This window comes from Lontra canadensis, unplaced genomic scaffold (genome assembly GCF_010015895.1).
Source record: "Lontra canadensis isolate GAN:19392208 unplaced genomic scaffold, GSC_riverotter_1.0 scaffold277, whole genome shotgun sequence".
NCBI lineage: Eukaryota > Metazoa > Chordata > Mammalia > Carnivora > Mustelidae > Lontra > Lontra canadensis.
Window position 1 is genome coordinate 87,996 of NW_022631271.1, and position 20,243 is coordinate 108,238.

The 20,243-nt window shown below is 43.1% G+C and overlaps 1 protein-coding gene across 1 annotated transcript in view; it reads left to right on the forward strand.

Moving 5' to 3' along the window:
• LOC116862616 (cytosolic carboxypeptidase 4-like) overlaps window positions 1-20,243 on the forward strand; it is a gene marked incomplete at its 3' end in the record, with an annotated part of 169,141 nt that overhangs the window by 44,032 nt on the left and 104,866 nt on the right. Inside the window, exon 3 of the mRNA XM_032849973.1 lies at window positions 3,729-3,909. Coding sequence (XP_032705864.1) covers window positions 3,729-3,909 — 181 coding nt within the window. The remainder of the gene's footprint in view (window positions 1-3,728; window positions 3,910-20,243) is intronic.

Below are 20,243 nucleotides of genomic sequence, written 5' to 3' on the forward strand. Positions count from 1 at the left end.
TGAGTTTTTAAACCTGAAATTGTCAATAACAAGAAAAAAACACATGTATGTGTGTCGCATACTATTTGCAGCTGTTGTATCTTCTCTAGAACACCCATTTGCTGCCGCAACTGAATGGTCTCATAAGTTTAACTCACCAGTACAACTGTAAAGTTGTCTTAAATCACAGAAGAAAGAGAGGAAAATCAACTGGAAATGGCTAACATGCTGCTTATGTCTTCATGAGAACCCACAGTTTTCCCCGTTTGCTTCATTATGATGCTCAGAGCAGTCTGCTAGGTCTTGTGGTATATTACAATACAGCACGTTATTAACCTGATTCTTGGAAGGAAAGGCACACTGTGGGCATCTCTTTGCAAGGGCTGCATTCACTTTATGGACTGATGCATTGAATTGTACTGGGTAACAGGCAGTGGGAGCCAAGTGGCCCAGACAATGAGGGTGTTCAGTTGGTATTAGAAATTTACAAGAGCTTAAGCTATTTTTTATTTCTTCTTGCTGGGCTGGGAGTACTTACCATTGTTGTTCCATATGCTGTAAATGAACTTGGTTCAAAGACCACAAAGAGAGTGGTATGGAATTATAGAACTGAAAATAGTCTGCTGATTGGGTATGAATTCATCAAGCCTCTTTCTCAACAAGCTTTTTTATCGGAGTGCCAATATGACTTGCTTTGGAGAGAGTGAGATGTGATTGTGAGCAAATGATGGAGGGGGCACGTTGGCCTTCAGTTAGGTTCTGCTCTGCTCAGCTAGCTAACTGTATATCTCTCTTCCTCCTCAATATTCTTATTTAGTAAGTTTCAGTTAGCAAATCATTAGTCTTACCTGCAGGATGACCAATCTAATACTCGATTTCATCAGAAACTTCCGTGACTCGTTCTGTAGAAAATGGTGGGGCTGGAATGTGACCTCTGGAATTATGGCTCCAAAAGTCATTCTTTACTCAACAGGCCATACTGTCTCTGATTCAGCAAATTCATGACCTGCAATAATGTCAAAATGATTTTATGAAACGTAGCCTTTCACATGTCTTTCTCCTGCTGAAAAACCATCATGAACTCTCTCCTTCTTCTTTTTTTTTTTTTTTAAGATTTTATTTATTTATTTGACAGAAAGAGATTGCAAGTAGACAGAGAGAGAGGAGGAAGCAGGCTTCCTGCTGAGCAGAGAGCCCTATGTGGGGCTCGATCCCAGGACCCTGAGATCATGACCTGAGCTGAAGGCAGAGGCTTTGACCCACTGAGCCACCCAGGCACCCAACCTTCTTTTTATTTTCTTTTAAAGATTTTATTTATCTATTTATTTGAGAGAGACAAAGAGAGCGAGCGAGCACACACCTGTGAGTTGGGGGAGGGGCTGAGGAAGAGAGAGGATCTCAGGTAGACTCCGTGCCGAGACCATCTCGGCTTGATCTCATGTCCTGAGATCATGACCTGAATTGAAACGAAGAGTTGGACACTTAACCAACTGAGCCACCTAGGTGCTCCTGGACTCTCTACTTAAACTAGTGGCTCTGAACTCTCTTCCTTGCTGGGACATGCATATCAAATATTCTCATGAAGGCTCTCACTTTTTCCTCCCAAATCCAGAAAGCACACGAGACTGGATGCCGTTCAAAGTAACATTATTAGGAGCACTTGGGTGGCTCAGTCAGTTAAGCATCTGAATTTGGGTCAGGTCATGATCTCAGGGTCCTGGGATCAAGCCTCGCATCAGGCTCTCTGCTCAATGAGGAGTCTCCTTGTCCCTCTATCTCTTCCCAGGCTTGTGCTCTCTCTTACATAAATAAGTAACATCTTAAAACCACCAAAACCCCAAAGTAACAATGTTATCAGGATGACTTCAAACGTGATCTTATGTAAGTCAGACTTTGGTACTTTGTATACACTTCCGTTAACTCACTTGTGGTGATTTGCTTGTGTGTTTGTCACTATATGGCCTCTTACAGAACAAGGACTATAATTTATTCAGCTTTTATATCCCAAGGCTTCTGTAGTTCCTGTAACATGCTCAAGACACCTGCTTAGGGAAAAACAACCAAATATTGTCTCCAATATATAAATGATCTATAAGGGGCTGACGTGACCTGCTCCCACCATAGTCAGTAAAAATGTACCCATCTCTGCTCCTCAAACTGAGATCTCAGAGGTTGTCGACAGATAGTGTTTTTTTGCCTAAATGGATGATAATAGTAATTCACTGTTACCTGTTCTTTAGCTCTGTTATTGAAAGTTGTTCAATTTTTTTTTTTTTTTGCACGGAATTAGAGACACAGTTTATTTCCTCAAAAAGGCTACTGTTTAAGGGAAGAAAAGACATATTTAGCTCACAGTGATTTGAGTGAGTGGAAAGAAATGACTAGTTTATTTTATTTAATTATTTTTAAAAAAGATTTTATTTATTTATTTGACAGAAATCACAAGTAGGCAGAGAGACAGGCAGAGAGAGAGCGGGGGAGAAGCAGGTTCCCTGTCAAGCAGAGAGCCCAATTCAGGGCTCAATCCCAGGACCCTGGGATCATGACCTGAGCCAAAGGCAGAGGTTGTAACCCACTGAGCCACCCAGGTGCCCCAAGAAATGACTAGTTTAACTTTCAGGCTGCTTGATGGCTGGCGTATTTATATTTGGCAAATGCTTAGTTCTTGTCCGTCAGATGGGTTTAGGAGCCGTAAGATATTGGGTGAGAGAATACAAAAGGAAAAGAGAGTCAGAAAACACACACACACACACACACACACAATCAGACAAGGAGTTAGAGCAGATGTGGTTAACTTCTGGTATGATGCCACATCATCCCCCCCTCCTTCCCCAAGTGTATGGGGGACAGACACTATTAATCAATCAAAACACACTTTTCACCTGAGCCAGGATGTGGTCTTAGAATACATCTCAACATTACAATGGTCCAGATGTTTTCTATCAACAAGAAAGAAAGACAAGCCCATCTTTGGGCTTTTTGTCTATGCTGTCTCCATAAGGTCTCTTCAGATTGGTATGCTCGCTGTGATTGGGCAAAGAGTGTTTTCCTGATTCTTTTTGCATGATTTGAGATGCCAGGTGCTTCACTGTTGTCAAATCTTTTTCAATGTTTGAGTTCAGTGTCCTACAGACATAAAGTTCCCAGCACAAGTTCTGCCCTTGAATCCCATTTCTACTGGGGAATGAGAAGGGCCATTTTACCCACAGACCTCATAATTGAGATGGGAGAAACTAACCTGTAGTGAATGCCAAGCAATTTGCCGAGTGCCTTATTGACATCTTTTTGTTTCTATAACACCCACACAAGATCAGTATCATTGTCCCTATTTTATAGATGAGATACTAACCTTGCAGAAATCAAATTACTCACTTAAGATCTTACAGCTGCTAAGTATGAAGATAAGATTCAATTTCAGATCTGTGACATGCAGCATCATGCTATTGGATTCTGGAGAGTTAATTGTTCCTTTGGTAGTCTTGATAAAATTGGCTTCTTGGCTTCTTTTCATGCTGCTAAGTACTTATGTTTTTGATAAAGTCTTGAGCTTTCACTTTATACTTTCTATAGTCTTGCAGACTATAGAGGCAAATGGAAAATGGATCGGTGTAGATCAGATATGTATGGGAAATGGTCAGCCTATTTTGGACTTCATGCCGGTCAGGAGTCATTCTGGCTCCTGGGAGATGATCTTGTTGGAAATGGAAAGTGAACTTAGGTTTAAGTTTCTCCCGTTCCTCTCTCCGCAGGGCAGCGTCCATACCAGGTGATCACTGCCCGAGTGCACCCGGGAGAGAGCAATGCCAGCTGGGTGATGAAGGGGGCCCTGGAGTTCCTGGTCAGCAGTGACCCTGTGGCTAGACTCCTAAGGGAAAACTTCATTTTCAAGATCATTCCCATGCTCAATCCAGACGGTGTCATCAATGGCAAGTATGTCAGGTGCCCAGCTCAACTGGGTCCTCATTTATGTCACCATTGGCATGCATTGTGTCGCTCAGTGGGTGTGGCTGAAGAGACCTTGGTACTGTGGCAGGAATAAATTCTTTCGGGCTTCTGTTAACGGGTACAAATAACAACGTGCTCTCCAAACACCCTGAGGTCATGTCAGGTTTTTGTTTCTGTATTGCTTTGTTTTGTTTTGTTTTGCTTTGAATTCAAGGGCATAAATTCATAGGCCATTTAACTCCAGAGGGGTCCTTAGAAATAATCTGGTGTAATAGTCTTTTTCTTTTTTTAGAGGAGAATATCAGTGTCCATGGTAATCAAGTATTTGCCCAGGTCATATGGTGGGTTAGTGACAAAGTCAGAGCTCAAATTCTGATTTCTTTACAGTTAAGACCAGTGCTTTTATTTCCTTACTAATATTTACTGCAGGGACTTCTTTATTCTGAGTTGTATTTTATTGGGTTCTGGATACAGTGCCAAGAAGGGTGTCACCGTATCCAAATGGGATGGCTGGCATGGAATGGCTGGATGGTCAGGGCTGGTTGAGGGAGAGATGGAAGCGGGGGGTGGTGCTTCTCCCCACTGCGTTCCCACACACCTTCAGAACACAGGAAGGGAACGAGGAAGTCCAGTGTCTGAGGAGGTCTGTTGGAAGAAGTCAGCATTTTTAGATGCTGTGAGCTGAAGCGCAGAACCAGAGCAGGTCCCTGAGGTGACGTGGCTGGTGGATGGAGCTGGTAGGATTAACTTTCACAAATTCTCAAACCCTGTGGAAAGAGACTCGAGCCTCTTCCTGTGGTCCTCGAGGAGTCTTCTCACTAGGGGAATAGACGTGGTATCAAAATAGAACGTAAGATGCATTAAAAAATGAAAGAAAAATAATTTCAGAGGCTATTCATGGGAAAGAATTTAAAAAATATTAAAAATAAAACAAAAATTTCAAAGAGATAAAATTTAAAATGGCTTCAACTGAACAAGAGACCCTTTTAAGAAAGATAAAATAGTAATTAATTTCTTTAAGGAAAAAAACGAAATACACGTCAAACAGCTGAGAATAGACTAGCTTCAAAGGATAAGCACAAAAAAGAATCCTGATCAGTAAAAAAATTTAGAAATGTAAAGTATCATGATAAAATAGAAAAAGAGGAGCCGGGTACATTCCAAATGATAAAATATGCTAAACTATGCCAACACGCAAGCAAGTCAAAGCTATAGACTTTAAAAATAAAATTTCAGTATATACAGCAAAAGAATAAAAAAGGCAAAGAAGTAAAGGATTCGTGTGTTCTAGCAAGTCTCCTCGTTTTTGGTAGAGGTTCTTGATGGGCAGAGAGTAGGGTCCTTTGTCTTTGCCAGTGGCCACTGGTTGGTCTTCAAGCACATGGGAGGAGTAGGAGGCCAGGCCCCTCAGTCAGGAGCATTAATTAAGCCTCTGGCAGCATATTAGCCCTCTGAGACGTCCAGTTGGACAAGGCTCTAGAGCGGTGTTCCCTCCCCTCCTGGTCCAGTGGAACTCGGTGGGCCCCCGCCGTGTGCTGTTGGCTCTGGAGATCAGGTCTAGGACATTAACGAGTGACTCCTGCCTGCTTGAGGTGCCCAGGATTTCACTAGCAAGCTCTGTCAGCCTAAATGGATGGAAAACAGCTCTGCAACCATCTTGAGGGACAGGATCCCGTTTCAGCATGTTCTCATCCAAGTTGGCTCTTTCCTGAAGTCTCACTTTCCATTGAATTGTCCGGGGACTGGTAGAGAATGGAAAGCATACTAGGTTTAGAGTCATAATTCCTGTGTGTAATCTGGCTCTTCCCCCGACCAACTCAGTTTTCTCTTCTGTTGGAAGAGTAAGGGAACATGCTCCCTATTGACCTGTCTAGGAAAATGTCTCTTAAGCCCATGGCAAATTCAGGCTCAAGGATAAATATTGTAGTTTTTTCCATTACAACTGGTCACACCTAGATATCAGGGGCTTGGTCCGGGTCTTTGGTTGAAAGGTTAATGTGGTCTCAGTCACGGAGCATCCTCCTGGCCTGGACACAGTCATTTTCAGCTCACAGCTGGTTGTTTTGGACTCCCTAATGGCAGGCCAGCTCCTTCTCCGTGACACTGCCATTCATCATTATTACCATTATTTATTATGACTAAAATTACCCTTTTTTTTATATTGCATCTTTCATCATAGAGCTCAAGGCACATCATAGATTATTTGGATCACTCAAACAATTTTGGCTGAAAGGGACTTGGAAACCATAGTGTTATTGTACTGATCAGAAATCCACAGGTCACAGCACACCAATTTCAAAAGACACAAGACTACAATGGACGCACAGCAGATCACAGTTAAAGCCTTAAAAGTCTCAGCTCATGAACCCTTCTTAGAGCCTACCAGACGTGTGGCTCATCTAACTTGTACTTGAACTTTCTCTGTGATTGACATTCCATTTCAGGGCATGACCATTCCGTTGTACGTAACTGGATGGATTTGTTTTTCTCTGTGCTCTGATCTTTGCCCTGTGAACTTCAAACATTTTATGCAGTCTTACCTTGGGGTGCCCCACAGAGAAAATCGAATCCCCCTTTTACATGCCTTAACTTCCCCACAGGAAATCCACTCTGAGTTTAATGTAGTTTACCTAAATGTTGCTTATGTGATATTGTTTCTGATGAAGATCAGTTCGCTGATTTTCTTTGGATGCATTTTTACAACTAGGCTTCTTAAAGGTAACTGAACTGCCTTGTGTGTGGTCTGAATGGCAGAGAAGCAAACTTTGCATAAAGACTGGAGAGCCTAAACCCAAGCATGGTACTTAACTTGCTAGACTGTACTCTTCTTTCAGAATACTTCACGGGCCCCCGTGGGGTTTGCAAGAATGTGTAAAAGTAGAATAGTTTCCTTTTGTGGTGATGGTAATAGAGCCTCTGAGGATGGCTGAGAGGTTTTGATAATAGTGGTCAGAGAAACAAAGCCAGGATTTTCTAGCAAATATTTAGTGGGTCTTGCCAAGCCAAAGATCTCTTAGCAACACATGTCTATAACAGGAAAACAAACTATAAAGATGGCTTCCCAAAGAAACAGTCTACCATGTTGCTGGCCTGGTCGTTTATAGGGCATTGGGCTGAGTTCTAAGGAATCCAGGAGGATCATTGACTCTTGTCATTCTTTGCTGCCTGGGATAAAAACCAAGGGGTCAACAAACTGGGTCAGGGTGGAAGTGACAATGGTGGCTTGTTCAGGGTGTGAAGTGGGGAGAAGGCAGGTGATTGCAGAACATGCGAAAGGTTGGCATGGCATGTAAGGGAAGGGGTTGAAGAGATCTAGCATGGTTTCCAGGTTTTGGACTTTTGTTGTTGGGTAGAATGTAGTGACAAAATAATTTTTATGAAGTCAACACACAGCCCAACGTTTTATTCACAGGAGAATCGGGGTATATTGATTCTTAGGATACATACGACTCTACAAACTTGATTTTCTTCTTCCAAGGCCATCGTGGAGCGAAGCAACAATAAAGAGCAGAGGGCATACTCTGACTAAACACACCAAGGTATTAAGAAGTAATAGCTGAATGCTCTAGGGGAAACAAATGAAACTATAAAAATCAGATAAAAAATCTTGACAATTTAAGCTATCTGGGACCATTTAAAGTTAGTGCCAATATTCCTTTACTCCACTGTGGGTTGTAAAGGCTTTATTTTACTACAATAAGAGAACTCACAGACTTTATCTAAAAAAACCCCCAAAAAACAAAAAAACATTCAGCACCTTTTATGGGCCAAGAAAGAACCTGTTTGTTAGTTTGTTTTTACATAGATTTTCTTATGTAATTGTACCTATGGCCCCCAAATGCAGGTCTTCTATCTAATACCTAGATCCAAAATCTTGAGGACACAGGGGTGAAATCTTGGGTCCAGTTTAAAAAGCTCGTGTTACAGAGGCAGACCAGAACTTCTGTCTGTGCTATACCACTTTTCTGTAAGGATTTAAGGGCATTAGAATTTAAAAAAAAATGTTCTAGCTAGGAGGGTTCATGTGTATCATTTAGTCCCAGTCCTTCAAATGTTAAGGAAACTGAAATCAGAGAGGTAAAAATGAGTTACCCGGATTAGAAAGTTAGTTCGAAGCAGAAATGGCATGAGAAATTGTCTGGATAATTGAACTACATGCACATAAACACACCTGTGCCCAACGTTATGTGGCTGGCTTGTGACAGAGCTAGGATTTGAACCCACTCTGTCTAGCTCCAAAGCCCATGTGCATTTTGGTCTACCAGCCCTTCCCACCCTTGGCTGGAGATGCAAATAGAGCCTCAGCGCTGCTCACGGCCACCATCAGGTGGTCTCTGAAATTAGTCTTGTAGGCTTGGACCTTTGTATCCAGCGTGCCTGGGACAAACCAACACACAGCTCTGTAATTTGGGCCTGGGATGAATGAATCGGTTCATTCTCAGTTTTCCTTCATGGGATCTGAATTTCCAGCTTGGCTTTGGCCTTGATGCTGTCTTGTCCTGCCAGCCTTCTCCTTTGGAGAATATGCCCTTTCCTGTTGCTGCCAGTTTTTGGCTATAGGCAACACTCAGCTAATTTTGAGGTGTTTTGTTTTTGTTTTTGTTTTTTTTTTTTTTTTTGGTCATGGAACTTGCATTCCCCTGCCCACTCCGTAGTATATTTTAATTCAGCTGAGTCTTCAGGATCCCAAAGGGCTGATGACTATCCTTCTTAGGGGGACTTCAGCTTGGGCAGGGTCATGTCCGTTCCCTCCTGTTCTGATATGCTTAGGGCTTCCCTCTGATATGACCTCAACTCTCACTTTTTAATGTATTTCACATCTCTTCAATATAATAGCATAGAGCAGCGGTTGCTTCTCAGACTTTTGGATCTTATGGAGCAGTTACATTTGGAAAAAACACATGGGCCATAGGAAGTACGGAATTTTATTATTATTATCTTTTTCAATTTGCACAAGTAAGAATGGAAGACATGCTCTGAGCTCCCTGATAACAGACTGGTGAGAAATCCCACATGGGATGTTGCTTGGGTTACCTCCCCATCTGCAGGTGATCACACGAGTGGCCTCGAGGTTTGTGCGCCAGGTCTTCAGATCACGGTGTTCAAGGCAGCCTTGCTCTTTGTGCTGTGATACATTGTGCTAGTGTGTCTGTGAACATCCCTGTCAGAGGGAGCAGTATCGTCATTGACTGCCTTGCTTTTCCCTGTTGTCAAGCATCCCCAAAAGAAGCAGGTCCTGGAGCAAGGAAAGATGCCTGAAAAATGGGTCTTTAAGAAAAATAGATAATTCCCCTGGGTTTGCAATTGGAGAAACTCTGGTCTCAACCGAAGGTCATAGAGGAAAGATGGCATGTACCATTTGGAGGAAGCCAGAAGCAGCAATCAGTCCCTTAAGTGGCTACTTGAGAATGAAAACAGCTACACCAATAATCAGTTCCAAATTTCCTGTGAGTAGTCCTCTTCTGTTCCATGATTTAGTAAAGTGTTAATCAGCCTTTCCATCTTGTTTCAGCTGCACTACGGAGACTGAAAGAAAGTACCTATGCCCAAGCCTGGGGGTGGGGATAAGTGGCCATCATGCTTAGAGAAGAAATTCCTAAGGGAACAGTGAAGAAGAAATGCAGTATTTATGTTTTCAGAGTTATGCTCAGAAAAATTAGGACATAAAAAAATAGCTTTATTTTTTTTCTAATTATAAGAATGATCCACGATACAGCAAGAGGGTAAATACTTCTGAAGATGAGATTTGGTTCACACTGGTGGCAGATGTCTAAAAGTTCAAAAAGGGATGCCAAAGAAGCCAAGAGACTGATAATTACAGAGGCAGGTCCCACCTATCAGGGTGAGGGAAGGAGGGGGAAGTGATGGAGAGACAGGAACCCAGGGGCCAGGGGGACGCTGTGTAGAGTTTGGTATTTCAGACGCTGAGAAAGGGGTCTGACCTGGCCAGGGCCTCGGTGGCCCAGGGGACACAGAAGAGAGGGTGGAAGAGTGTGGAGTGACCTGTGTCTGAATGCCAAGGGGACGTATCTGCCCCCTGCTGTCACCTGTGAGGGTGTCTCACAGTCTAAGAGTCAGGGCTTGAACCAGATGCCCACTGCTGTTCCGGTCTCATTAACTGGAACTGGAAAGCAGCGACGGTGTCCTTTGCTTTCTTCCTCTGCCTTCTTCCCTCCCTCAAGTGCCTGCTGTTGGCAGAACCTACCAGGAGGCCGACTGGCAAGGGAGTCTGAGCAGTGTAATTTGCAGTTTTAGCTGCCCTGTGACAGGCCAGAGAGCTCAGAGGTGGTTGGTGAGAAGCGAGCACAAAGCACCCATTAGCTGAGCTCCCGACATGCCCTAGCCTCGGGCTGACTACTGTCTACATGGGACTTCTTTGTTTTCAAAAAGTAAAATGGTTTCATTTATGGTTTCTAATGGGGGGAAAAAAAAGGCATCATTACGGTAGAAAATTCCAGCCTAGAGAAGAAGCTGAGGAAAGAAATTAAAAAGCACCCAAACTCATGGCTGCTGCATTGCATGACTCCAACGAACATTGTTCACATTATAATCTATGGTAATTACATAGCGCTTCTAGGGTTTGGTAACATGGAGGTCCTTCCCGAATCAGGCTGTCCAGACGTAAATGTTATTGTCAAGTTGGAGAACATTCATTAGCCACTTTTTTGTAAGCTGACAACTCCGGGAATATCAGCTATTTCTTTAAATATATTTCTATTTGTCTTAAGTAAGATCATATATTTTCTAGTAGAGTTTATAAACGAACAACATCTTCCTGTGGCAAAGAATACAAATAGCATTATTAGTTTTTAAAATGGCAATGTCATAGTATTGACATAATTAATTTAAACAATTCTCCATTATAAACAGGAGACAGGGGAATATTCTTGTTATTCTCTTGGTGAATTCCTCTGGCTGTTTTCTTAAGATAAATTCTCAAAGAAGTCTGTTGAGTTGATGCTATGCATATTTTATATCTGAGACAGTATTACCAGATTATTTAGAAAAATGTGTAGATATAGATTCCTACCACCAATGGGTGAAAGTGCCTGGTCCCCATACCTTTGTCAATACTGCATTGTATCAATCCTTTTAATTTTGGGGGGGGGTCAATCTGATAAGATTAAAAAATGATTTTAATTTTTATACTTATGAAAAAAATCATTCCCACTTTGCAGGTGAAGAGAAGAACACTGAGGCAAAAGATGAGATGACATACACAAGGTCAACAATGTATCTGATGTTTCAGAGTCCAGGATTAAATTCAGGTTGGCCTGGTTGCAAAGTTTGTGTTCTTCCCACTTGGTGTGAGCTCCGCTCACGTCCACGGTTCCAGGCAGTCATCTGGGCAATTTACCTCTTGAGTGTTTTTAGCATAGAGTCTGGGAGGTAGTAAGTGCCTCAGAGATGTTTGTTAAATCTAACCTGGGGAGCACCTCGCCTTGCTAAAGTGTTTTAAGGTATGGACTTCACATAGCTCATTGTAGACCAGAGCAAGGGCTCTAAAAAGTTTTGAGCCACTTCTGTGAGAAATGAACTGTTGGATATATATTTAGTTAGATATTAGTACTGAAGTACTGGTGTACTGCCCATAATGTTTTATTATAGGCTAGATTTCAAGGGGGGATTTGTATCCTACCCCTTTGAGGGGTGGTTCCTGTTGAAGCTGTGGGTGCCAAAATTACTTGGTCTTCTTTTCTTTTCTTTGTCTTAATCATCATTCCATGTCTTGAACAACAACTGAGCACACATTGGGGAGCTTGGTTGATTGTCCAGGCAGTCTCCAAAAGGCTAGAATTTAATAAATATGGGGCCTCTGGACCCTCCCAAGCTGGGAGGGCTTATACCCTTAGGGGGGAGTGACTCATTCCTTTATGGACTCACTGTTCATATTTGGCTTCCAAAACATTGATTTTTCCATGTGCCTGTGGCTGAGTTCTGCAATGTTTCCTGCAAAGCGAGGGCAGTAGAGCAGGGATCCTTGGTCCAGGAGAAAAGTAAGGGTGGAGAAAAGCAGGGGGGACCAGTAAAGGCAGACGGACACTAGCTGTCCCATGGGCACCCTCCCAGTAGGTCTGACTGTCTCTCTTCCTCAGCACGGCAGTGTGTCCCCTTCTCTGAGGGCTTGCATGGCCACAAGCTAAAGAGGGTGTCAGGACAAAGTTCTCCATGCTGTGTGGCGTCTGGGAAGCTGAGTGACGGAGTCCCGTGGTCTGTCCAAATGATGCTGGTGGTCATGATGACATGCCAGAAGGGGATGTGAGCGTATTACTCTCCTTAAAACTCTGATTCCAGAGTTTCAGCTCCAAATTCTCCCTCCAGCTAGGCCAGGGGAATGTGAAGTTTCTGCCGTGGAATCTCCCTGTGGAATGTTTGCTAGCCAGAGATCATATTTCTGAGCAAGTAAAGCTTACTTAGCCTTTGCTAGTCATCTACTGTCTTACTGTGGAGCCCCACGGCCCTTCCTGGGAGCTGACAGAGGAACGAAAACTTGCAGTCGTGTACTTTTCAAATTTAGACCGTTTTGCCAGTTTGTGCTGCTTGTAACAGAGCAGAATTATCAGTGGTTGGCTATTTTGGCTCTATTTGTGTTTAGGAAAATTAAAATGTTCTGGACACGGTTGGCAGTTGGGATGGAAATATCAGTGTGGGTCTGGTTCTAGCAGGTTTGTGTGTCTCTGTGTAAAGGATCTCTGGGGAGAGATGGGCAAAGGGCATTTAATCTCTTTCTCTTTGCTTTACTTTCCTTATATTTGAAAACAGGGGAAAATGTTATTTTGATCTGGAGGGGATTATTTGGTCTGAGGAACTATAATTTTTTCCGTTTACTTCCTGACTTCACTAGAAACAGGGAGGTCTCAGTCCATTTTGGATGCTAAGATATTCTCCTGGAGGGGCACCTGGGTGGTTCAGTGATTAACTCTCTTCAGCTCAGATCATGACACCCGGGGTCCTGGGATCTAGCCCTGCATCGGGCTCCCTGCTCAGCAGGAAGCCTGCTTCTCCCTCTCTCACTCCCCCGGCTTACGTTCCCTTTCTCACTATCTCTGTCAAATAAATAAATAAAATCGTTAAAAAAATAAAAAAAGATATTCTCCTAGATACAGAAAGGAAGGAACATTTATAGGACTATTTTAATCTCACCAATATTTTTTACAACTTTATAAAATGAAGTTACACATTTAAGTTTTTTTTGTTTTTTGTTTTGAAGTTGCAGAAGTGACTTTTTGCCTTGAATTCTTCCTTTGCAAATCTGTCAGTAATTCTGAAATCATGGTCTACTGGGATTTTGTGCGACATCCAAGATTTTCCTTCTAGGATGTGGAAGGGGGTAGAGGGATCCACGAAGAGCATGGCATTTGGCACAGTTGTCCAGAGCTCTGGACATACAGCACAGAGCAGTGCGGGCCTAGAGATCGCTGAGGGTCCTGGCTCTAGAGGGAAATGTGGCATCCAAAATCTTGCAGATGAACTTGTTCATAGAGATCAACAGGAAAATTATTTGCTCTGGGAACGCTTAAGGTCCTGCTGCTAAGTCATTTGCATAGTGTTCAATGATGCATGGCCCTAGGGCCAGGGCGTTGTGGGAGAGCTTTCCCAAGGGCTTCCTTGCCCATACCCATTCCTACATACAGAGGGGAGTCAGGAGCTTGAGTGCTCCATTTGCCTTTCTCAGACACTGCGGTTCTGAACAAATATTACTATTTATTATTCCTAAACTTAGGGTTATTAATTATATCAGCATAAACCTAATTTATGCCATCATAAACAGCAATAATAAATGTTACCAAATGCTAATACCCAGCCCTTGCCAACTGTGCCTGTAGTTGATGGGTTTCCACCCCCCTCACTTCCCAGAAGCATTAAATTAAAAATGATTCAATGTTGCAGAATCATTGATCAAGTTGGGGCTGAGGCTCTTGGGGGAATGTGCTTGTTTGTTAAATGCTGTGCTCCCTCATTGGCTGGGCAGCTTCGGATCTCTGTCTGCCCTCTGGTGTTTCTGTATTCCTTCCCCGGAGGAAGAAATGGGACCAGGATGCAGGCAGGGAGGGAGGTAGACAAACATCCATTCTTCCTTCTCGATTTCCCCTTCAGACTTCTCTCTTCCCAGTGTCCCTTGCCTAACACTTTCTTTCAACATACACTTAGAAGTCTTATTTATAAAGCAATCCTTTGGGTATAATACAGATGTATTATTTCTCAATTCCCATCACATCTACTGTGTACTTAGTGATGTATGTTCCATGCTCCCTGAACACATGAGAGTCTCTATCTGGAGAATAGGAGGCACAGCTCTGACCAGCCCTACCCCACCCCCCGCCTCTAATACTGTGGGTACTGTTCCTTCTGCCATTTACTCTTGGGGTGCTCTCCTTTGGGGAAGCAAGAGGAGATCCAGTCCCCTTGTTATCAGAGTCATAATAAGATCTCCCTGCCTTTCTCAAAGGAAACAATTTGTGTTTTTCCTGGTTTTGCTGACTCTTTCTTTTATTTTGCTTCATCTGGGATGATTGTGATCATGATTCAGTATAAGGAATTCCTCCTGGGCAATCGGAAGGCCCAGGCTTTGGTCAGGGTTAGCTTCTTTCCACCCATGTGGCTTTCGAAAAATCACTTAACCTCTGCACTCTTATTTCTTCAACTTACTAAGAGGTTAGTAAGCCCTAACCATGGCACCTCCCTTGATTAGTGTCATGATCAAATACATAGTACTTGAAACTGTCTGAAAGTACAAAAGTAAAAGTCCCTCCGGTTGTATTCTGATGCTTGAATTTCAGTGTGAGCCATGCAAAGCTCTTCTCAGTAGTCAAGACAAACAGATTTAATGATTTCCTACTTCCATTTCTCAGTTTCTCAAAAAGATCCAAGATAAGGTATGGCAGTGGGATAGAAATTCTGCAGAGGGAGGGACAAGGTCAAAGATGAAAAAGTTGAAAAAGACTTCTTTATTTTATACATAATATATATAATTTATTGAACTATGTAGTATATATAATATTTATCTTAATATAATATATATATTTTAAATATATAATATTTTACTAAAGCTTTGCTTGTCCTTGTGATTGTGATTTTAAAATTATGGAGAAGGTGTAGGACTGAATAAATTTTATAAAATATATAGAGGTAGAGAAAGCTTGGAATTGGAAGAATTCAGCCAGTGCCTTTTTTCCCTCCTCATGCTTACTCTTTTTTTAAGATTTATATATTTATTCCAGAGAGAGAAAGAGTGGGTATGAGTCAGGGGAAGGGCAGAGGGGGTGAATCCTCAAACAGACTCCCCAGATGATCTCAGAATCCTGTGTGCCTCGGTGGGGGGCTCAGACTCACTACCCATGAGATCATGACCTGATCTGAAACCAAGAGTAGGCTGCCTAAGCTGCTGAGCCACCCAGGCACCCCTCCTCATGCTTGCCCTTTAAACAGATCTAGTTGTCCGCTTGGAATGGATGAAAGCCTGGCTTCTTGCCTTTTCGAAGCCAGTCTACAGTCAGCTTCAGGACATCTCACATAGTGTTTCAGGGTATGTGTCACGAGCAGTGTTTTTGGTTGGTGGAACCGGTCTTCTCAGCCTGCAGACAGTCTCCCGGGTGTACCCAGCCTGGGCATCACAGCCTTATGGCCCCCCCGCCCCCATCTATCCCTGGGAGCCCTGGTTCCTAGGAAAGTGTGCCCCATCAGGAACCAGAAGGAATTGCACCTGTCAGGCTGCCCTGGGGAACTGTCTGGGGGCCACAGGCTCTCTGGTTCTGGGTCCTCTGCCTGCAGGCTCTTGTTTATAAACAGGAAAGTCGAAGGCATCGCATTAGCCTTGGCAATGTGGAACCACCCTCCCTGGCCCGACTTCCATGGTGTCTTTTCCTCAGTTATTTATCTCTCTGAGCCACCTAGCCCTTCTGAATTATTAGCCTTCTTCCTTCATTGCCCTGCTTCCTTCTTGCAAATATGCTCCTATACATCTTCACTCCGTAGGAAACACTTTCTTTTCTATTTACAGCTTCTCCCTGCTCCCCACCCCTCCCCCTGGCCCAATAACGGCCAAGGAGATAAATAAGAAACATAACTCTTTTTGGCTATTGTTTTTTTTTCTTACTCTGCACGGTAATATATATAATAACAAGAAAACAAATCTTATTACTAAAGTAATTACAATAAATAAAAAATAACTGAGAGTGAGGCCTAAGGAAGGGGCATGTCAGGGGAGTGATTGCGACAGGATTTTAAAAATTTAATTTACTAGTGCCAGTCTCACTGCTCTGTGGATGACTCCCTTAGGAGATTGTGTCTAATTAGAGAGGGTTGTTATTGCTCTTTGAATACATACCCACCCCTGGTTGACTTATACTTGGGCCTTTAAAGGCAAATTCTGGCCCGAGGAATCCCTTGAGAAATTCCCTTGTCAGCAGCCCCATGCTGGGAACAGCACCATTTAGCATGTTATGGTTGTATTATCATCAAAGCTTGGGATTGCAAAGAATTGCTTGGCTTGCTTCCCCGTGACTGTAGATAATCTTCCCCTTAACCATCCAAACAGATGGGTATCCCCCCTGACATTTGTGAATCCGAGTAGAGGTCGCTGTGAATCCCTTTGTCAAACAGGCTGGTGCTGACCAGTTCTTAGAGCTCAAATGCTTCTCCGTGTAGTCCATCTAATTTTATCTGCAAGTGATTTCTGTCCATTTGTTCTTGCATGGTCTGCAGTAGAAATGGGAACGGTTATTTTTCTTCATTAAGTCTGACTATCATTCTATTTATGAGAGCCATCTTTCTGAGTCCTTTTGAAAAGCTCCTTATTTGAGTTTCACTTCTCCTCTTTAACCTGAAGCATGTATGGTTCGCAGTTAATCTCAACACGTGGCATTTTTTTAACAATAATGTAATTGTCCCTGTGTGGTTTTCAAGTCAGGCTTGAGTGTGGAAGGCAGACTGGGCAGGGGTAGGACAGCCTAGCCAGGCTTCTGGGCAACATGTCAGCATCCTCCCAAGCCCAGGCACACTTACTAATGCATTATGGGCAGCTGTGCTCTCCTCGCTTACTTTGGCTGATTGGTCTTAGTCATCCACACACCTGAAATCTGGGACAAATGCACAGTGTACTTATTCTTATGTATTTTTTTATGTCATGCCACCTCCTCTCCTGACCATCACCATCACCACCATGTCCCATGTCCATGATCACAATCAGGATCAATGACAAGAAAATGGCCGGTATTGCTGAGTGTGTAACATGTGCTTGAAAATGTGTAACATTTCACACCCACCGCCTCTGTTAGTCCTCACGACAACTTTGTGGTACGTACTAATGTGACTTCACTCAGGAGGAAACTAATATTTTCAGGGCCAAATAAATGTCTCAGTGATGTAGGAAAGACATTAGCGTTCAAAGCCAATGGCCAAGAAAGAATTCTTAAGATGTCTTTGGTGCAAAAATGTGGTTTTACTAAAGCACAGGGATGGGACCCCTGGACAGAAAGAGCTGCACTGGGGTCATGAGGAGTGGCCCATTATATACTTTCAAGTTGGGAGCAGTTAGGGAGGTCCTAAGTCTCTAAGGAATTTTGGAAACAAGGGACATGGAGGGGACTAGCTATTGTTGGGGAAAAGGTCTTTTATTACCATCTAATAAAATCTTAGTCATGAGACCCTTCAGATGTATATCAGTGGGCCATATGCTTGGGGGATGATGGACAATACTTATCTTGAGGGTTTAGAGATAAAGGAAATTTCCAAAGGAATTTTTTTATGTTAGAGTAGGTTTACAGGATCCTGGGGTGGGGAGGGTGGGGCTGTCAAGCTAGGACTAGGATTGCCTTTTGCCCTTAGCAAAGTGTCAACATTGAGGCAGTTGAGTCCCTAGAGGTATGTCATTCTGCCTATTTCAAAGACTTGTTAATAGGCTGTAGGTAGTAAGGAAATGTAATAATTTCTCTTCTGCCTTTGTTTCCCACATCATAAGGGCATATAGAACACAGACAGAGATCAGGTGAGGAGGGTAATGAATCTGTGTGTGTGTGTGTGTGTGTGTGTGTATGTGTGTGTGTATGATTTTAGAACCCACTGACTTAACCACTACAGTATGCAGGAAATCAGAAGGTAGTGGAATCCTATAAAATTAACATTGGAAGGGCTCCTGCATTTCAGAAATCTAGACCTGTCCCCTCTCCAGAGAAGAGACCAAAAAGATGCCCAGTAAGCTTCAGTTAGGTTTTTAAATTCTCACAGTGTTAGAGCTGAATTGAGAAGCCAGCCCTCTCCCACTGAATGGCCACTGAGTAGAAGGATAACATATTTGCAAACTGTGCAGATGTTACTCATAATCTTATGCATGTAAAGTAAAGGGCTTTCTTAAGACAGAATGGGAAGTTCTGCACAGAAAAGGATAAAGTTGTTAGAAACACTTCAGTCCAGTCTGTCTGAGATGGCTTCTCAGAAGCAGTCAGACATCAAAGAGTTTTAAAAGGGGAGGGAGAAGGCCTTGGAAGCACGGTGAAGGTTTCTCCAGGCTAGCATTTCCCAAACCGGTTTTGAGGGACACTAGCAGATTGATACTAATAGATGTTTCACAAAAAAGAAAAAAAAAAGTGCTTGGGTTGGAAACCACATTTCAAATTTCATATAAATAGATTTCTTTATTGCATAACTTACAAGTTGTGTTGAAATATTAACATGCCTGGAGACTATCTCATCGGGGATGGAATTTGTGACATTTACTGAATTTACTTGAACAGGGTCACATTTGTTGATGCATATCTAGAATAGCTGGAGGATTATTAGTGATCCTTCAACTTGGGAAGTACTGCTCCAGGCTGTTAAGTGAGATGCAGACATTAAATGAAGCCTCCTTATAAAGAAGTGCATTAGCTTTGTGGCTAAGGACATGGATTCTGAAGCCCGATTGCCTGGGTTTACCACTGATTAGCTGCGTGACCTTGGACAAGCACCTGGCATGGGTTGCGTTATCTCTGAAATGAGAGTTTGCTGTAGGATGTTTACTGTAGCATGTCCTTGGGGATGGGGGAAGCTGAATCAGGCACAGGGTAGAGTTGAATGTGACACAGTTATCACAGAGGTCGCAGCTGGCCAGTGAGGAACTCTGCAGCTGGGAAGGCCTTTCAGTGTCCTGGATTAAGTCAAGTAGACTCAGTCTGTCTTCTGTACGTCCCACCAGTTGCACAGTCACTGAATGTGTACTGCCTCTAGAGAAGGGGCACCGACTTACACAAGAAAGTCCTGAGGACAACTCTTTTTCTTTTTAAGATTTTATTTATTTGTTTGAGAGAGAGAGAGAGAGAGAATGAGCACAAGGAGGGAGGAAGGAGCTGAGGGAGTGGGAGACAGACCCCCTGTTGCACGGGGAGCCCAAAGTGGGGCTCCATCTCAGGACCCGGGGCTTGTCACCTGAGTCAAAGGCAGACAGTTAACCAACTGAGCTAGCCAGGCGCCCCTGAGGACAGTTCTTCAGGGAGGTACTCAGCTGTGAGCCTTAGCATCTGCGGAATGAGTTATTTGGTCCTAAAGGGGTGCTCGGAGGGACACAGCGCAGCATCCACTTTGCTTTCCTTTCCTCGTCTGTGAAATGGGAACGGCAATAGTATCTTAATAAGGTCATTGTGAATGAAATGAGTTCTTACCCAATGTGCCTGATACTTACTCATGCCATATGTGTTCCAAAAAGATCAAAAATCAGATAAATACCTAAGATAGATGCGAACTGTTTACCCTGGAGTTCGCGATTATAGTTGAGCCAGTGAAAACTGGAAGAACAAAGATAATACATTTTTTACTTGCAGTGAGTTAAAAACTATTTTAGTGCCTGTATGCAACCACAGACTCACACCAGTGGGCCCTTTCATAGCTTCCATAGGCTGTGATGGAGAGGCCTCTACTGTGTCTTCTGCTGTGTTCTCTCCCTAATATTGTAATTATCTGATGAGAGCAGACCAGGCCATCAGAAGGCACTTCCTCAGACACCCCATATGTTTGGTTAAAAAAAAAAAAAATTCAATCCAGGCCAAGATGTGAATTGAGTAGAGATTGCTAAATATTGATCAGTGCTGACAAAGTTGATTGTGATGTTGCCCTGATCTGAAAGGAACTGTGTCCATGGACGAGATGGCCCCTCCTACAATTGAAGTCAGAAGATTTGACGCTAGAGATGAGCTGAGATCTTTTTCCTAAGTGCAGTGTTAAGTGAAAACATCCAAAGCCTGGTCTGTACTTTCCAATGTCAAGGCAAAGAATTCCAGTGTTTATGAGTCCTGATTGGGCTGGGCCTCTCTCCAGAAGGAGACTGCAGGACGTTAATGCCCATCATT